This window comes from Poeciliopsis prolifica, unplaced genomic scaffold, assembly GCF_027474105.1.
Source record: "Poeciliopsis prolifica strain line A6 unplaced genomic scaffold, Auburn_PproV2 SCAFFOLD005, whole genome shotgun sequence".
In the NCBI taxonomy this organism is placed as follows: domain Eukaryota; kingdom Metazoa; phylum Chordata; class Actinopteri; order Cyprinodontiformes; family Poeciliidae; genus Poeciliopsis; species Poeciliopsis prolifica.
Window position 1 is genome coordinate 5,945,230 of NW_026562380.1, and position 20,049 is coordinate 5,965,278.

General features: G+C 37.2%; 1 protein-coding gene across 1 annotated transcript in view; it reads right to left on the minus strand.

Annotated features, from left to right (window-relative positions):
• Positions 1-1,754: 1,754 nt before the first annotated feature.
• Positions 1,755-20,049, minus strand: part of itga9 (integrin, alpha 9) — a 63,720-nt gene continuing 45,425 nt past the window's right edge. Inside the window, exons 19-28 of the mRNA XM_055029581.1 lie at positions 16,147-16,233; positions 15,976-16,055; positions 15,055-15,138; positions 14,277-14,385; positions 14,076-14,183; positions 11,725-11,850; positions 11,516-11,635; positions 11,338-11,433; positions 6,014-6,133; positions 1,755-4,252 (exon numbers count right to left, since the gene is read on the minus strand). Coding sequence (XP_054885556.1) covers positions 4,154-4,252; positions 6,014-6,133; positions 11,338-11,433; positions 11,516-11,635; positions 11,725-11,850; positions 14,076-14,183; positions 14,277-14,385; positions 15,055-15,138; positions 15,976-16,055; positions 16,147-16,233 — 1,029 coding nt within the window. The 3' untranslated portion in view covers positions 1,755-4,153. The remainder of the gene's footprint in view (positions 4,253-6,013; positions 6,134-11,337; positions 11,434-11,515; positions 11,636-11,724; positions 11,851-14,075; positions 14,184-14,276; positions 14,386-15,054; positions 15,139-15,975; positions 16,056-16,146; positions 16,234-20,049) is intronic.

The window sequence follows — 20,049 nt, forward strand, 5'->3', positions numbered from 1 at the left end:
TTGTATAGAGGGAATGATGTGTTCAGTGATGTAAATTGTCAACTTTTTGTCACACATAGCATGTCAGCCTGATCTCATCTGGCCAGAGCTCTTTAACGCTATAGGGTGATTTCACGTCTGTCAACAACTTTTTTCTCGTCTCTTTCCAACAAAGCCCAGATAGAAAATGTTTAAAAAAATAAGGACAAAATATCTATTCACCAAAATTTGCCAAATTAAACACTTTACTTTGAGAACTCCCAGGAAAACATTTTGAGTTGCGGTGATGAGTTCCTCTCTGTGCTCAGCCAGGTTAGGCTGGATGCTGAGTTTCTGCGCTGCCAGCAGGACGTGGCGCCCGGACACACTGAGCGGCTCCAGCAATGACGACATCTCCAAATGCAGAACTGCTTCTTCTGTACTACTAATCAGCCTGAAAGTTGAAGGGTCTGCATTAATCTGACTACACAGCTGCAGAAACCAGCTGACTAGACGATACATACCTGGAGACCACTGCTGCCATGTCGTCAGTGGCTTTAACTACCTCCAGAGCTGCTGCCTCCAGCTGGCTGAACTGCTCGTACTCGTCATCCGTATTGTCACACAGCAGCACCAGGTAACATAAATGAGTTGCAAAGGGAGCCACCACCCTCTCCAAAGCTACAGTCCTGACAAAGCTGTGCTCCAGTAACGAGGACATGGCTCTGGTTGTAGCTCTTACCTGTGATGCTTCAGCTCGAGTCAGTGCTGGAGCTGTTTTAATAATTCAGCAGGTGATAGGTTTCAGTGTTTCATAGCAACTGTTGTCGCCTTATCAACTTTACACAACATTGACAAGTGATAAGGTATGAATAATTCTTCTTTAGGATAAATTTTGTATGCATTTAAGAAATGCCACAGGGGTCAAGGTGTGACGGTGAAGGAATAATCAACTATTTCAAAGATTTTTGTGAAAAACTCCACTTGCCAGTATACATTTATAAAATACTGTACATGTCACCGAATAAATGATGGCTTAAAAACCTTTAAATAAACATGTCTGATTATAAATTAGTGGTGTTTTTCCATTGATACTAGCATAACAAAATTGATGTTAAAATATATTTTTTGGTGATAGTAATTTTTAGGTTCAAATATTTTGAATGGCACAAAAACCACTTGAGATGTTAGCAGTAAGAAGAAGTGGGAAAATTTAATGAAGCTTACTATATATATATATATATATATATATATATATATATATATATATATATATATATATATATATATATATATATATATATATATATATAATATATATACATATATATATATATATATATATATATATATATATATATATATCAGTTAGACTTCACAGTTAGACTTTTACAAAAACATATATATATATATATATATATATATATATATATATATAAACTCATCCGTATCAACAAGTTGACAAAAGATAAAAACATTTTTTAATATAAAATAAAGGTATTTTAAATTAATTTACTGCATTATTGTTTTTAAATTGACTATTTAGCCAGGTTAGAAAAATAGAAATAATAAAGTATGAAACATATGTTTTTGCATTTCATGTTGGGGGGTGGAGTGCTGAATTCGGAAAACAAGAAGTTACATTTTTGTAACTATTTAAATTTCACAATTTTAAATGTAAGTAGTTGAATGTTTTGAGTGGTTAAATATTATGATCATAAAAGGAAACTGTAAGAAACTAAAAAAAAAGAAAAAAAAGAAAGTAATAAACCACACCAAAAATTAATGACCGGACATCAAATTTATCTGGAACTAGAAGATAGTTATAACAAAATTCCTTCATATTCTGAAATGCCGATACTGTTTAATTCCTCAACATTTTCTCAATTTAAAAGCAGTGATGCTCCCAGCAGGTGGCGCAAAACTCCATGACAGACAAAACACTTAACCAAAAAAGTAAACAAGCACAGAGTTTGGATATTTCACTCTGAAATTTATCAACAGATAAATATACAGCTCAGTCATGACTTTAAACATCAAAGGTACAGCACACTATAATGGAAATGAAACTCACTGACAGTAGTACACTCAGAACAAAAGTCCAAACATCGCCGTGATTAACGAAGGCATCCAACACTGAATCATCACAGTTAGACTTTTACAAAAACAAACAGAACAAAACAAAAGTCAAGTGTTGGTTTCCTAAATGAATTCATAAATGAAATTTTAGCATCTTTGACTTTGGTGCAGAGGAAGGAAATGAAGGTGTACAGTATATGCTGCTGTGATGCCAGTGAAATTCAATAGTGACAAAATATTCTACACAATAAAGATTGAAGCAGCCGTTAGTAGCTATAAAGTGGCATAAAGTTTAAGTCTAAGTCAGGAAATATTTGAGCTCTTAAGAATTGCACTTTCACTGTAAATCTAATACATATTGCATGGTCATTTTTCTTTTAATTGTTCATAATTTAAAAGTGGGAATGTGGGGCCAGTTGCAATAGGTTCGCTAAGCATCCTGATTTTAAAGCTTGATTTAAAGTTTTTATTCTCAATCTGTGAATATTAAAGATAATCTATCCTTTTGATCCCTTTATCTTAAAATGAGTTATTCCCATGATCCCATAAAGAGCTTGTTTTTGTGTAGCTGCTGAGTGCAGCCAAGTTCCATTTGTTTTTAGGACATTACTCATGCCGTCAAGCCCTGTAAACAACTCTAAGTGTAAAAATGTTCCTGACTATTCCTACTGTTCCTATTTGACTCCAAAACCCAACATTTAAAAATAAAAAATGGAGTCTAGAATAGGTTTCAAAAAAGCAAATGAACCTGAAAAATCTGATGCATACTTTTGAAACAGCTTGGTTTGATTTTAAATATGTCAAAATTCAAAAATTCAGGTATGAGCAAAGGGCTGGTCACACTGAAAAAACTTGAAATTTGAATGCTAAGATTGAACAATACTTTGTATTTTACACATAAAAGAAAATACACTAAAGAAATAAAGTTATAACTGATATCTCTACAGTGCTTGATGACATAAGATTGAACAATGCTCCCATCGTCGTTAAAGGGCAATTTTGAATTATTTCTAAAAGGGATGCAGAGTCAGACGTGTAGAAATAAAATTACACAGAGAAAGGTACAAAAGAGATACAGTTGCATCTCAATTAATTAGAATATCAGGAAGAAGTTTATTTATTTCAGTAATTCCAATTAAAATGTGGAAGTCTTAAAAGGGATTGTGTGACACTGACTGGAATATCCCTTGAGTCTATGATTATTCCTATTATTTGTGCATGATTCTTTGTAGCATGTTTTCCTTCCATTAAACTTTCTTTCGCAATTTCATGGTTTAGTCTCTTTGCGGAGGTTGTCAGAAGCTGTCCAGTCTAGACGACAACTTAACAATTTTGCATAATTTCTTGATCAAATTCCTCTTTTTGTTGGTCTCCTGCAATTCTGATACGACACACTGAAGATTTATTAAATTTGAGCTTCAAATGATGAAAACAAATAGACAATAATGCTTCAGATATGTCGCCTTGTGTGTACATAATTAAAAGGCGTTTCAGTTTAACTTAAATACTGAAATAAATGGAGCTTTTCTATTATATTCTAAATCCCTGAAAAGCATCTGAACAAACTTTTAGAGATGAGCTGAAAAAACGGACGACTCCACTCATATGTTACAAATTAAAAGCTTTGGAGCAAAATGCATTCATTCTCTTCAAACATCAGTGCTTTTAGGAGAAAAAAAATCAACAAATTGCAGATACAGAATGTTTCTAATGGCATTAGTAACCTTCCTTTTTTATATGGCTTGAAAGCGTATGTATAAAAATAAATTTGCTATTTATCACAGCCCTGAGGGTTTTGTTGTCCACCAGTATTCATGCCCTCTACATCCACAGCTCGGCTCCACCGGCGTGGAGTTCCCTCATCACAGAATAGTCAATTTCCACAGCAAGTATCCTCCTGTGAGCCCCGTATTTACCTCAAAAGCCCCTTCCCTGGACCCCACCACAAACACCCCAAATAATACAGAGTCTCCAGAAAATATGGAGAATAATCTTCTCTTCCACATATGAAAGACTTTGAAGAATCTGGTGCCACTGGGGCGGCTGCTCTCCTAGTGCTATTGGATCCATCTTGAGCCTAATCTCACTGACTCCACTTGGGCTCCAGTTGAATGTCTCAGTGGTCCTTGTCCATCCAATCCCAGCTTTCATCACTGTCCTTCCGGTTCTTTTCAGCTTCAATGATCTCTCTGTAGTGTCGACGGAAGAAACCCATCTGTTAAGAGAGAGAGAGAGAGCGAGAAGATCCGTTTTTAGAGAGGTGGTCACAACTGACTGCAGAAACACAAAATCAGTATTTTGGTCTAGTTTCTAGTGCAAATATCTTTGTACATTTGAAGTAAGACTAAAATAACTTACAAGTATCTCTTCAGTAAAATACAGGAGCTTGTTTCTGTCAATAATTACTGAATATTGTTTTTTTAAGTGCTCGATCCAAGCAGTTTTTTTCACTTATAATAAAAGAGGAATGTCTTGTTATTAATTAAAAGAAAAATCAATATTCAGGATTTATTATTTTTCTTAATCATTTTTTTCTCCGAAGAGTTTTTGTGCCGCTAGTGGCTTGTATTTTCGACAGTAGGCAGGCAGGAAGACGGGGGGGAGACATGTGGCAAGGGTCGCCGGGACCAGGAGTCGAACCCGCGACATCCGCATCGAGGACTGAGGCCTCCAAATGAGGTCCGGGTGAACCCCAACAAAGATATTTACAGTAGAAACTAAACAAAAATACAAAACAATTTATTTTGTTTTTGCAGTGACTTTTTGTTTCTATCACTTTGCTGCAAATCAAATCTGAATTGGGAAATTTTTTTTGTTTATACAAAAAATATTCATTTAGTCCCTTAACATAGTTTTGTAAAAAACTATGTCAAAAATTATGTTTTTGGCTTGTAAAAGAGATTTTCACTAAACAGTATTCAAGTGACCTCTAAAACCCAAAGTGATCAACTAAGTTTAAGTAGCAACAACAAAAAAGATTATGTTCATTGCTGCTGGTATTTGAGTTTATTTTTTATTTGGCAAACTTCTCCAGCTGAATCAGAGCAGCTGAGTTTCTTTAAAAACACCACCAGTGGACGCTTATCTACAACAGCCTTCTTTTTCAGCTGCATCATTCCAAAAATAACACCATGTTAACTGCAAAACATGTATTACCCCAAGTGAATGGTGATTGATTATATCAGTGAAACATCCGAAAGCTGAGACTACTCCCACTGAGAACAGATGGAAGACAGATATCGTGGGGACAGGAAATCAGTTTGCACTTCAGAGTCGGCCATGCTGTCCACAAGCATCCATAAATTAGAATCAAATATAAAACCATGGGATGTACAGCTCCAAAGCAACTATTTCTTTTATTGAAATGTATTGTTTATTTAGGGAAGCTATACTGCGCAGCAGCTTTTATTTAACATTACCAGGTCAAGCAGAAAAGTGATACAAAATTCTGCCATCCATACATTTCACAACTAACCTCTACTGATATAGAGCTGCAGTCCTCTCAGGCATTTCCTGATAAAAGCAATGCAGGACATGCACCAGTCTTGTAAGCAGGGTTTGTTTTGGCAGGATCTGAGCACTTTGGGAATAGGTCAGATAATGTGGTCCTGGACCGACATTCCAAAGTTTCGTTGTGGTATTCCCAACGGAAGATGAAGCAGTGAAAAAGAGTTTTGTGCTAACAGGGTCTTTGGGTATCAGTGTAATTGTCATTTCCTTTTGAAATTCGTTTTTTCATGCAGGGGGTATGGTGTGAATTACTGCTAGTCTATGATTTGTCCTTTTCATGGTTGTCAAAACCCTTAAGAAAGCTTTGACCCCCGCCTCCTTTCCCTGACCTCCAGCTGCCTCCAGTCAACTGGATCCCGTACTGACATCTGACCAGTGTACAACTGACTGTCACACACACTATTTATCAGTTTTTGCACACTACATGTTGAAAAATATCTAAATATCAGTTTCTGTGTGTGTTTACCTTCCAGAGTAGCACAGCCAACAGCAGAAAGATGAGGATTCCCACCAGGAGGCTGATGGCGATGATCCAGCCGACGACGTAACCCCTCGGCTCCTGACTGTGGAGAGCCTCGAACACCAGCTGAAACACAGCAAGATTTAGGGAGTCACACTCGAATACAAAACACATGCACAAAAGAATGCACATAAAGTCACGTGCTGATGACGAAGTAATATTGTGTATTAAAAAAAAGCTCTGGTCCAGAACATCGGCTTAATTCAGGAAGAGCTACATGTAACTCTGGGACCGAAGAGCAGACGTATTACAATCTAACTTGAAAATTCATGCAACTTAATTTGACATAATTAATAATCACTGATTTCCAGGCTATATGTTTTAGTGAGTGTAGAGTCAGGGTAAATCTAAGTGGCCTTTGGATTTCACGCTACACCAGCTGTTTGCAGCACCAACTGGAAACAACTGGCAGGGTAATATACTGAGATACTAAAAATGTTTCTTATTTTAATCTTTTCTCACTTCTTTTGAAAGTTGCATCTCTCCTAAACCCATTTTTGTGCTACTTTGCAGAATCATCATTCTAACTAAACTGAGATGGTGGTAGTTTTAGAACATTTATCTTAAGATATTTATCTGTCTTAGTTTACTACTACAAACTAGTATCTGCTACAACCCTTAATGACTTTACATGAAATACTTTCCTGCGAAAAATATATATTTTTTGATAAAATAGTGTTTGGCTTGTTGATACCTTGTCCTTGACACTACACAAGAGTTTTTTTCTCAGAGGATTCTCAGTTTTCATGTGAAGTTATGTTTACCAAATCCACAACAACAAAAAACCCTCTAAAATATACATAGAAATTGCAGAAAAATACCATATTTTAATATTTGTTCAGTATTTGAAGATACATCTGTTGACAGATTTTTTTTCTGTATTATATAACCCCAAATTATTTGTGAAAAATTCATCTATTTGTTTTCCACATCAAAAGTTTCTTGGCATGAGATGCAAAATATACTGCACATGTGCACAATTACAATGGAACTGTTGCTCAAAATATGTTACAACAATGACATAACAATAATATAATGGCACCACCTCTAAAATGTTTTTAGTAATTCAACATCAAATAACCCCACGATTAATTGAATAATGAGATATGAACCAGCATATCTTTCCAGCCATTATTATATAATTGACACATATATGCTGCACACTCAGAGCTGCTTAACTTCACATCTTTCTAATCAATTTCTATACTCTATTTAGCATGTGATTATTCAGTATGCTGCATCTGCTCCATTAGTAAAGACTGGCTACAGCCATGAACAATGCTGTTTCAGGAATCAGAAGCTATTATTGACATTGTGCTAATTTGCTAAGCGAATCCAGTTTACTGTTGAGCAGGTTTACTTCCCTTTTGTTTGACATCTCCATGTTTTTCCACTTACTGTACTCCATCTTCTACAGACGTACTCAGTGCAAAACAAAGTGTAAATGTCCCATGCAAAACACTGAACCACTTCACAGTATGTGGTCGCATGAAACAAAGCAATAAGCCAGAGATGTTGCTTTAAGAATTCAAGGAAAAAACATGAACATGAGCTCATGCAATGTCACATCTACGCTCTGTTTACTTTGCATTTCTGAAGATACATTCAGCTCAATTTGCCAAAGTGACTTCAATGGTAGAGTGAACTACTTTCTAATGAATTAAGCTAATAACTAATTAGTCACTTGTTAGGCAATCATAAACTTTGGTCCTAAAGCACAAGCTACACTAAAACACACACAGAAACACAACAAACCGTTTTTGTTTATTGATGTGAGAAGACCTAATGTGTCTCAAAATGCATTTAATATTCTAGAGTACAGGCCTATATAAAACATGTTTTGGACAACAGCTCCAAAACTAGGTTTGATTTCTTGAGAAAAGCAGGCATTTAGGTTAGAACAATTAATAACATTACATCACCTCTCCCATTTTTGATTTGACGTGATGGTAAGGGAGTTCTTTGGATTTAGAATCATTAATTATTTTAAAATCTGGCAGCTATTAAAGATATCTAAGCTGTGCCATAAATAGGAGCAATTTGAACAAGTTTCCCATGACTCCAGTGAACACTGCCTGCTGGATAATGAATCACTGACAGCAGAGTTGGTCGACCTAAAAAAGTGCTCTCTGATTTAAGTGAGACATAAAAACAGTGGAAGGAAGATTAGCTGTATAATAAATGTGGCTACAATTATGGAAACTATTCAAATGGTTTTAATAATTTCTTAAACTGTTGCTTTAATACTTTTACAATCTGTAATTCAAACCTCACATTTCTCTGATTTATGTGTTTCAGTGACCATGTTCAAACCCAGTTGACATGAAATCAATTTCTGTCCAATGACTTTGATTTATTAAAATGAAAGTTGAATTTATGGTGAATTTTGTGAATTAATTAATGAAAACGAAGGCCGCTTAACACTGTGTTGAAGCGGCCTTCGTTTAAGTCTTTTCTAAATATCTTATACAAATCGAAACAATGTTCTCTCGAAAACATCAAAGCTCTGCATAATATGCTTTAGACAAAAGAGGCAGCAGAGTTACAAAAGAGACAGATGAACACGAGTCTCCCTGTGAACTGAAATGTAGCTGGAGACGCCAAGTGTGTGTCAAGACAAAACCAATGCAAAATGCAAAAGGGGTGATGAATATTTCTTCTAAATATTTTCCCATGCTAACACTCCAATCACTGGATCCAGATTCCTGGAATTGAATTGTTGTTACGCATACCAAGATATTTATGTGAACAGAAGAGATTAAACTGGTCAATTGGTCATTGGTCTCAACTGTAAACACCTCAGTTCAACAGCTGAACTCACTTATATATTTCTAAATATGGACAGTGAATTGAATTTACCCCTTAAAAGGGACCTTTTATGCAAAATTCACATTTTGCATGTTTGTGTTCTTCCATTTTGGTTTTTGCTGCTTTTAAGAACAGCCCAAGTACTTTAACAAACCAACCAAGAGGTTTTCTGGTGATAAGTTAATATTTTTTTTGTGTCTGGAAAGTAAGCCGCTAGAAAAACCTCCAGATTGTTGAGCAAAACCTAGCCAGTCACCTAGCAATCGAAGCAGAGCTCCAGGACATTTGATCAGCTGGTTTTACTGCTGTACAATGGCTGCTGGATAAATACAAGTCTTTTGTTGTTGACTTTCCATCCATAAACCACTTGCTGTATTCTTGATGGTAGTGCAGGAGGTTCTACTTCTGATTTACAAAGATGTATAATTGTATAATTGAGCATCTGCAGTTATGTGCAGATGTGGGAATGTACACGTTGAGCTGGGAGGCGTGGCCAGCCGCAGTTTATTTCTATTTAAAGTGACAAGAGGTCTTAAAGTAGAGGAGCTCAAAACAGGCAGAACCAGCTAAAATATATTACTAAGAATTATTTTATGTACAAAATCTAAAGAACATGTTTTGTATAGAACATACACTATATCTTAACCTGTTGAAGGATGCTTAATAGGTCACTTGGTCACTTTTAATAAATTAAATAATTTCAAAACATGATTTTAGTGTTTATTCTTTGTTCAAGGTGAAACATACAAGCATAGCAGAAAATTGAAAACTGAAGGAATGCGTAAGAAAGCACATTGCTATTCACCGGACTAATGGTATGAGGGTTTGCTAGCAGCTCCTGATAAAAACCAGGGATTTCAGGACATCCTGGGATCAGAGACCACTGTGTACTCTGGCTCGCTGTGATCCCAGGGGAGAGAGCATGAGTGTTTACCAAAGGCCTTAAGAGCAATGGTCAGGGGACAGAGCGCACACTCTAAGTGCTGAAAGAGCTGTGTGGTATGGACATATTAATACCGGGTCTGAATTTTCCTAGCAGCATCATAGCTCAGGGTCAACCTGGTGGCAACCCAGTCAGCACACCAATCTCTCAAGTGATCCCCATGTGAGCCACCTCCATCCTCGGCGTAATTGTCAAATTTAATCTGCTGAGCCATTTAATCACTCAGCAAACAGCAGCGGGGGAGGGAGGCGCCCTGAGTGCAGCTGAAGATCCTCGAAGGAGTCGATTCATGGCAGAGCACAGTATAGCAGCTGGTTCTTGTTCTTATTTTCTTTATTTAGCTGATCCACATTCAAGCTCTTTTGTGGTTTAAAGAATGCCTAATCACAACCTGATTAACCGTATATATTATGATAATAAAGCACTGCGACTCATCATTACTGATTTTAATTTTGGTAGTTGGCTTCTATTCTCAGCCAGAACAAACACGGTTTGAAAGGCCAACTCTTTCAAACTGACATCAAAGGAAGATTACTGTTTTCATCGCAACATACTCAAACTGTGGAACAAATAAATTGACCTTGGATTGCCTTTGGTCGTACTCAGCCAAGCAGAAACTAATCTAAAAAGATGTGCAAGGAGAAACTCTCCAAGCTTAAGCTGAAGGGGATATCAGAGAACCGAGAACAAGTTCTGCTGGCTAAATATGAAGGCAGAACATGTGAATAAAATCAAAGCCAACCGATCCGTGTTCCAGTTATAGGTCAGAAATCCAAAGGCTGCCTCAGTGACCAGATAAGTAAAACATTTAATCTAACAAATGTTTCTTTGAATTTTACACCAACATGTATGAAAGCTCTAAGGATATTTAAACATCTAAACGAGCAAATAAGTATTTATTAATGCAAAAGCTAGGTTTTGAACATGAGCATTCATTAGAAACTTCTAATTTTTCCCCTCAAAATTAAGACTACAAGAGACCTTTTCCTTTATTTTTACAACTTAGAATATAAAAGTTTGAGCTAAAATGTAATGAACTACATGTAGTGTAGAAATATACAGATGAATCATTTCCTGATGTATTACTTTCAAAATGCTTGTCAATACAGTCGTACATGGAAACATTAGGATTTAGTGAAAGAGCATTTGTTCCAAAAAGTTTGAGAATCACTGATCCTTTTGCATTCAGCTGCTAGTTCTATTTCCAAAGGCAAAATTTGAATCCCGTTTAATTAGATGAGTTTTAATTAGAGTCATCAATTATTGATGACTCCAATTAAAAAAGAATAATGAAATATGCATTAAATACATCACCTTTTTAACTAAAGAGTGCTGCAAGATCTCAATGTAATGCTGCTTCAAAGTGATAAAGATTATTTTGGAAAATATTGGTTATTTCCAGCTAGCAGCATGGAACAGTTGTCTATTTTAAATCTAGATGAAAAAAACATCTGTTTATGCATATTTAAGGAAAAATGAATTTTTTTTTCAAATATTCTGAGAAGAACACAATACTTACTGAAATGTCTTCTGGCAGCCCGTTTGGCACCTCTATTGCCCTGTGATTAACTTGGACGCTGCCTCTTGTCACAAACTGGATCACAGAGGAACTATCCTGTAGGCATAAAGGTCACCATTATGCTTCTAATTTACATAACATTCAGTCAAATTTACTGACGCATTAAAGCGCATCTTACTATTTTTAAAATTTCCGTGTTCAGCAAAAGTTTTATGTCTATGTTCAAAGCTTCCTCTTTTAATTGTGGGCCCAGACTGCAGGAGATGACCATACATGCTCTTCCAGGCCGATCACAATCCTGGGTGGAAAAAAAAAGCTTATGTGGATTTGACAAGCAGTGAGAAAATGTGTGATAAATACAAAGAACATTTTGAGTTGCTTACTTACCAAGACTTTGCGTCCAGATTTGGTGAAGAAAGAGAATATGGAGAGGAAGATGTTTTCTTTGTCCTGGGGGATGGTGCAGGGCGTCGGGTTCCTGTGGGGGGTGCAGTTCCCTCGACCATCTGACACCTAAACACATTACATAACGCAAGAATTGAATTATAATTATTTGATGCTATAATTTCTTGGCACTGTGTGAAAAAAATAAATTTTCAGCGAATTAATTTGTTAGGCATAGCATGTTGATCGCTAACATAAGCTTCTTCTGTCTCTTCGGTTTCATGTTCATTGATCCTCTCATCTTTGGGTCCATATTCTCCAGTTGTTTTTGGTTTATGTTGCTGTTTATTTGGTAACTTGACTTGCTGTGTCGGGTCAGTGTTGCCCTTTGGAGTTTGTTTAGGTAAAAGGTTGAGTTTAGCTGGGGAGTGTAAATAAAGAACGTTTTGGTCAGAGCACAAAGCTTAGCTGCTCAGATTGATCCCATAACCGAAAACCCAAATGATAATTATTAAATATTTTAATCAAAATAATCGAACTATTCATTAAGAAGTTCAATATAGTTAGTTGGAAATTTACATCTCTAGCACTGAATCTCTGAATTAACTATGTGACATATTTTGACCAAATTCAGTCACATTACAATACAATAAGCTTTGAAATTTGTTAGGCTGCGACAATATTGAGCATCAGCTCTTTGGATCTTTCCATTGTGCTCACAATGACTGTTAGATAGAAACAAATGTCTCTGTACGGACATTTTGACCATGTTTTTTTTTTAAGTCCGTTTCCTCTCTTTATAGAGTCCTCTCTTTCTCCTGTGGTGCCTTGCATAGTCCATACAGTATGACGACGTGTTGGGGAAATTGTAGATGGAAGGGGACAAAAAACAAGAGTACATTTCTGCCCAAAAACTCAGAAAGTTTGAGATCTGAGGAGGAAACAAACAAAATTATTTTTTTTCCATCATATTTTGCAAATATTTTCAAAAAAGTCTTCAGTTCTAATTGTTGAGACTTTCAGTTTTGTTGACACAAATATTTAATATCCATATATGTAAATATATAACGCACAGCCTTTCATCAGGTGTCCTAATTTTTTCACCTAACTGTGAAACTCTAAAAACTCAAAACAAGAAAAGATGCTGTGTGCAAAGATGTTAAAACTGCGAGTTAAAGATCTGGAGGTGGGATTTACTCTACTCTCTAAGAAATGGACTCTAGTTGAAGGATGTAACTAAATCTGCAAGAAAAAAAGGCGGCATAATCCTGCTTTTGAATTTGTTTTTAGTTTGTCGTGATTTCAAGCACCTTTCGGGCTGTTGAGGACAAAATACAGCTCAAAGAAGCATCTCTGACCCAGGTGAAAAGCAGGTTTGAAATGTTTACAGTTTTATATACGAGTTTAACCCCAGAATGTCTGCACAGTACCTCTGCTACCACAAAGGGCCCATTTCTACTGTTGTTATGAGTCTCCAGGACTCACAGGAAGTTCTCCCTGCAACAAGTTGGCACCCCTCCCACAGATGTCCCATATGGAGTGATTTAGGAGGTGTATGTTTTACTGCCCTGTTGCCCCTCTCCTCTGACAGATCTGAAGCCTCTCCTCAGTTCTTCCTTATTGTCCACCCTGCTGCTTCCCAACATGACTGTATGTCTGCCAGCAATTGGCTAAAGTGAAGATTCATGCTCTTTTTTTTGTGGCTGCACTAACTTTAGGGACTTTTTTATTAGACATTTGGGGATTGGGGGCCTAAAAACGGAAACATATGGGGTAAAAGCCAGAAATGTAAACACTGTCTTTAATGATGTATTAAATGGAAAGATACCTGGCTATAAAATACAAAGGTGTGACTGCCCAGTGAGTTGGGAGCTGGTATATGTTACAGCTTATGATATGTGGTTCCAGGCTTGGGGTGGTACGACTCAGTAGCCCGCTCTGCAGGTTCCTGATCCTTTCAAGCTGCTTGATCCCATGAAAGTGATTCCAGATGGACTGGAAAAGGTGGGACATACCATCACTCTCTGCCCATTCACAGCAAGTACAATTAACAGCGTAAGCTCCTCCATGATCTAGCTATATAGAAAAGAAGCTGTGTAAAGGTTAGAAAAACACCTAAACACACAGGGAGGATTGTGTTTCTTCATCTAAATGAGAAATATTGTGAAACAAAATGGACGGTAGTCTCAGTGGCAACACCAACATTTTGGCTTCGAGCTCCTGATCCCATCAAGCGCGGTCAAAAGATATGGGTAAGGAAAATAGAAAACTTGTTGTTTTCTGCTGGTAAACTAAACATTGAATAATGTCTCCTGCTGAATAAATAATGTAGATGGACAGCTGTTGGTACCCACTTGGGTTTCCACCACATGGAACATGTCAGGTCCGTTGCCAGCAAGTCGGTTGGGTATCCTGATGTCCACAGTGGAGCCAGGCAGCCTGCTGGGCCCCTTGTTTATGGCCTGGAGCCACCAAGAAGAAACAAGAGAAGAAGAAAAGAGAAAATGAAATAGATATAATATGAGGAAATATTTAAAAATAGAAACTTGAAGCACCTGGAAAGTCAGATTGAGAGGCTGAAAGTTGCATTTCATGTCTTCCAACTGGATGAAACGAGAGGCATCGATGGAGTTTCCATATGAGAAGGAGCCTGGTGTCACCACACTGCAAGATTGGTTCATTAATGCATGTGAACATTTACTCCAACTAGGATTCACAGACATTTTCCAAAGCGAATGAACTGTACATTTTCAGGAAATATTTGTGAGATCAAACTTCAAAATTTAACAGACATATGAACAGAAATGATGGATGGATGGATAAATAGTTAAATGGATGGTCAGTAAAGGGACACAGATTGGATAAAAACAACTTGTAAGCAGATGGAGAGGTAACAAGTCTAAAATAAAAAATACATTTCCTGATTTCCTTTTTCTCTTTTCCAATATGTAAAGTTCTAAAACTGAGACTCTGGATGATTACAGACAGTTTGGTTCAGAAATGTTCAGAGGGGTTTTCTTTAGCAACTGAAAAATGTGTCCAGTTTTAGTCTGAAGCCTCCTTCAACACCAACCACAGCTGCCTTATCACATGTCAGAGTTCTGGCAAATATGGGCTGTTTTACATCTTTCTTCTTCCTCTGTGAAGCAGAGCTATGATAAAGTAATCAAAGATAAGGGTTTCAGAGCTGATATCCTCCACAGGGAGGAAAACACTCCCTCTCTTCCTGAACAGATGGAAATCCAGACCATGTGTGACTCAAATGTCTGTTAGACAGCTTCAGGTTTGTAAAGCAGGGACTGTAGCATCATGGCTAATCCGGTTCGTTCTTACCCAGTAATTGTGGTGTCTGTCTCATGGATCAGAGGGATGGAAAGGTCTAAACTGTTGTCAGAAAGTTTGTGCTCCGGGTTGGCACTGAAAATACAAAGAGCAATAAGGTTGCAGTCTATTTATCATGTTCACATTTTTCATAGTTTAAAACTAGAACTTCCATGTATTTTATTGGGATTTTATGGGACAGACCATTAAAAAGTGGTGCATAATTTTGAAGGGGAGGAAAAATGTTCCAGTTGTGTACAAGTGTACAAACTGTGGTATGCACATATTGTTCTGCCAGATTTGCACATCCAGGGACTGTATTTTATGCCCATTCTTTTTTTCTCAGCTAGACTGGATGAACAGCTTTTGTGGACATAAATTTGTAAGACAGGTTCTCAGTTGAATTTATGTCTGGACTTTTGACTGGGTCACGCTAGAAAAAATAAACTTGAATCTAAACTAAACTCGGGCTGGATGCGCAAGGTTGTCCTGCCAGAAAGTAAACCTCCGCTCCAGTCTCAAGTCTTTTGCAGACTCAGACAAATTTTCTTCAAATATTGTTTTGTGTTTATTCCATCTATTTTGACATCAACTCTACTTAACTTCTCTGTAACTTCTGAATGAAATAATCTCCATAGCACCATGCTGCTACCACCATATTTCTTGTCACCTTAACTTACTTGTGGCAAACTACAAACAAGTCTTAGCAAAAGTTGGCTGAACACATTTGCACGGCACTATTTTTTTAAGTTTATTTGCACTTGTTTTATTTTTCTTCAGCTTTGCAACTATGAATCAGCTGGACTATCTCGTTAAATCCCAAATTAAATATATTTTTGATTGTAAGGTTAAAAAACATAAGATCTAAAAATATTAACTCTGTATTTTAGTCAACAAATTTCAAAAAAGGTAACTTCTTTGTAACAGCCATACCTTTTTGCGTGAACCAAGAACTGCAATGTGTCGTTGTCCCCAGAAACCTGACTTGTGTCAAAAATGACTGCAAAATGGTACTGCAGAGAGCAAACCCAGAACAAAAATGAGCAGTTTTCAATAAAGTGCATACTCAACTAGAGCTAGAAGCCTCAGGTTAGACCTAACTACCTTTGTTTGAGCTCTCATGAAGGGAAATCCCACACTGCATTTGAGGAAGTCCAAATCGACGAGTACACAGGAAATACCCTTTTCTTCCTGCAAAAAGAAAGATAGACAGAGAGTAAGAGGAGGCGATGAGAACAGACAAAGTGGAGACAGGCTGGGTGATAGGCATGGAGACGGATGACAGCAAGAGGAAGAACCAGTAGGCAAGATGTAGACTGCAGCAGAAAGAAATCAGCTCTGATAAGTTTGGGGGAAAGAAAATGCAGTGGCTTTGAATGGCAGACTAAATAAACAAATTAGCTGCAAGAGAGAACCATCAGGTCCAAATCCCTCCTAATATTTACAGTACGATCAGAGAATATCATGTTTCCAAGCTGAAGGAATAGATTTTGAGTTTTTCATGGAGTTCTAAACCAGGTTTGAACAAAGAATGCACAAAGCAATGATGGCACACATGTCGTAGCGGGTGGGTAATTGGACAACAGCCAGACTGTGTGTTTGGAAGCTTGTCTAAACAGTATAGAGCTTCGCAGGCTGCGCTGTGTAAACACTGAGGACTTGACCCCATGAGGAGTAAGAATTCTTTTAGTGAGAGTTCACTGAGAGGCTTTAAGCTGAGCTCAGGTCTGGGAGCAGAGATGCCTCACAACAGCAGGGGTAAAAAAAAAGAAAAAAGAAAAAGGGAGGCTGCACACTTTTGGAATATTGAAGAAGAGGCCAGTGGAAGAGGTGGTGAGAGTCTCTGTTGACATATTTAAAGGCAGACATCCACTTGCATTATCATCCAGCTACCTCCTGCTTAGTAGTTCCCCCCAGCTTCAATGAGTCATCTTAAAGGGGTCCTATAATGCAAAATTCACATTTTGCACATTTTTGTACTTTCATTTGGGCCTCAGCTGCTTCTAAAAACTGCCCAAGTGCTTAAGAAAAATACCCAGATGTTTTCTCTAAATTAAAATATGTTTTTTTGTGTCATTTTAAAAACTATTCCAATACCTCTACACAAGATATTTTCTGCCCACAGCCGTCTACATCAACTCTGTAATTAAATGAGTTATATTAAGTTTTTCTTCTGGATCAATTAAGTATTTTTGAATTGAATTGAAAACTTCTGAATATAATGTTGAATAAACAGGTATTGCCCCTCACACAGCAACTCCAATGAAGTCCAGTCTGTTACCTACCAATGACAGCTGAGATTCATAACGTTTCGTTAGCTGGTTTTAATGTTTGCGCGGTACAATGGCTGCTGGAAAAGACGAGTGTTTTATGCTTGACTTCCGTGCCTGAATCTTGTTGGTTGTGTTGGATGTTCTACTTCTGCTTTTCAAAGATGTACATTTTCATGCACAAGTGTAAACATTTTGTTGTCACAGAGGCTCTAAAACAGCTCATTCTGAAAGGACCTCAAAATAGGCAGAACTGAGCAGACTAAAATATAATTATCTAAGAATTATTTTGTGCAAAAATGTAATGAACATGTGCATAGCCCATCCTAATCTGTTGAAGAAAGCCTAATAGGTCACCTTCAAATAAACCCGTAATGGAGACCATGGCGAGTCCTCCAGACGAAGGCCGGTAGAGCGTTGAAGGTCCCAAGGCAAAGCTGGCAATAATGGAATTTCCTCTATTTCCTGTATTTCTGCATGCTGCTGTGCAAACAGTGTTGATCCCAAGGGGACGGGCAGGATTGAGATTAGCAAAGTCAACTTATTTATCCATCAACCACCTGGCTGGTTGAGAAAGAGCAGAGTGCGCTGACATGTGGCACAATATGCCTCTGCAGTGACGGGAGAGACAAGGTCTGTTTGTTCAGCACTTCTTCACTTTCTCTCTCTGCTCTTTCTCAGTCAGGATTGGGACTGTCACAAGTAGCTATTAAATATCGCCAGCTCTGTTTATGCTGCTCTGGAGAATACGGAGGCATCTTGTGGAGCGCTGTGTCAATGTGAATGACAATACACAGGAGGCCTGTTTTTCTGCATGACTTCCCAGTGTTTTAATGTCTCCATCAATCAGAGTATTTAGACATTTGGCTTGGCTTCGGTCTTTGCAGTCCAAGCCATAGTCATCACCTACTTAATACTATTCTTGGTAGGTATGCAGATGAATGTTTTCAACGCCTTAACTATGAAAAATGTCACTTTATATAGCCAAGAAAATCAGTGAGTCAAATATTCTTTGGTTTACACTTTCCTCAATCACATTCCGAACCTCTGGGCTTTTTACCACAATGTTAATATGCTCCAAATGTCGAAGCATTCAGCAACATGAAAGCTGCTGTCATACTGTTTCCTATCTCACCATGTATGCCGATGTACTAAAAGATGTGGGTATAAACATGAGAAAGTGAAGGAGATTTTATGAAACATCAAGTCCTGTCACTACTCTGGGGTAATGAGAGTTATGCGATAAATAATACAGGAATATCGAGATTCTTTCATACATAGAGATCAACTTGGAATGGCATTTGTAGTAAGAGATTTGTAATAACTAGCAAAATTACATGAGTTACTTTTGGGAAAAAGATGTAGACTAGAAGTATTTTTATACTTTTTTCTTTCACTTAAGTATTATTATTAAAAACTATGATGTTACTTGAATAATATTTCTGGGTATTCTACCCACTGTGAGTAGTTTCACTGAACAAATAGCAAGCATATTTTAATCAAAATTTCACAGAACATAGACAAAAGAGTTTTATACTGAAAGAAATTGATTTGGAAAAAAAACATTTCTCTTGCCTGATTTGGTTATTTGTTATGTAATTGTTCTGTAATTATTTTCCTTTTAGTCATTAAAATAAAAAGTCCACATAACATTATTCTTTGGTTAATTTTAATATTAAAAGTTTTAAATTTTGATCAGTAACTCAGTTCTTGAGTAGTCTTTTTAACAATTACTCTTACTTTAGTAATTTCCTGGACAGCTACTTTACAACTGCTAAAATATTTTGAAGTAGTGCTACTATTACTTAAATACAAGTTTTGAGTACCCCACCCACCACTGACTGGACCCAGCTGGTTGTAATTCTATTTATTTTATCTAGAGCACCCATTTATTAATTTAGCACAAGTTTCATAAACCTTGGAAGATAATTTAGTGGCATAAAACATCTGCTGTTCTATACAAAAACATAGAAGAAAACAGAAGATTTGAAGAAAAAATAAACTTATATCTGAAGGAAAGAATTGCTAAAACTCTAACCTAGAGTAGGATTTTCTTTTTCTCCTTAAGCCTCTTCATCTCCACAGGCTACTGGCACCTTGTGGTGCAGGAACATGAGAAAAATGATTCACTCCAACCTTAAATCTGAGAGGAGACACGTGTCTCACTGCTGCTTTGCCAAGTGCAGAAAAAGGCTGAGAGGGTTTGCTGACTTTAGCTCAGGAAAAGAGGGTCACATCATCACTTCAGACTTGTAAGGTTGTAATTACAATTCTGCTTAGAGCATTCGGTAATAAATCTGCTGTGTGGCCTCTTTGTAATCATTTCCTACTGTTCACTTCCTGTTTCCTTTCTGCAGCAGACCACCCTGACTTATCATCTTCCCTAGCAACATGAGGCTTTGGGGCAACCTGGTAAACTGACTCCAAATGTCAGCTGTGCTCATTAGATTTGCTATGAAACTGAGACACTCTCACTGTTGTTTTAATACTTCCTTGCAGTGTGTATTCTGTTTAAATTCAATTTCGCCTTTGTGTGGAGCTTTCAATTCCACCCCACGCTTGGTGTTTTGTGGAGTCAATCTCCTGTATTGCAGAGGTGAAAAAAGGCAGCTGAAGGGAAAACATGAGGCCCATTATGAAAGAAGAAGAGCCTTCCTGATGAATGTTGTCAGAGCGTGCCGTCTGACCTGCTGAATCTCTGAGATGTGAGCAGATCCGTGCATCAAGTGAGCACAGA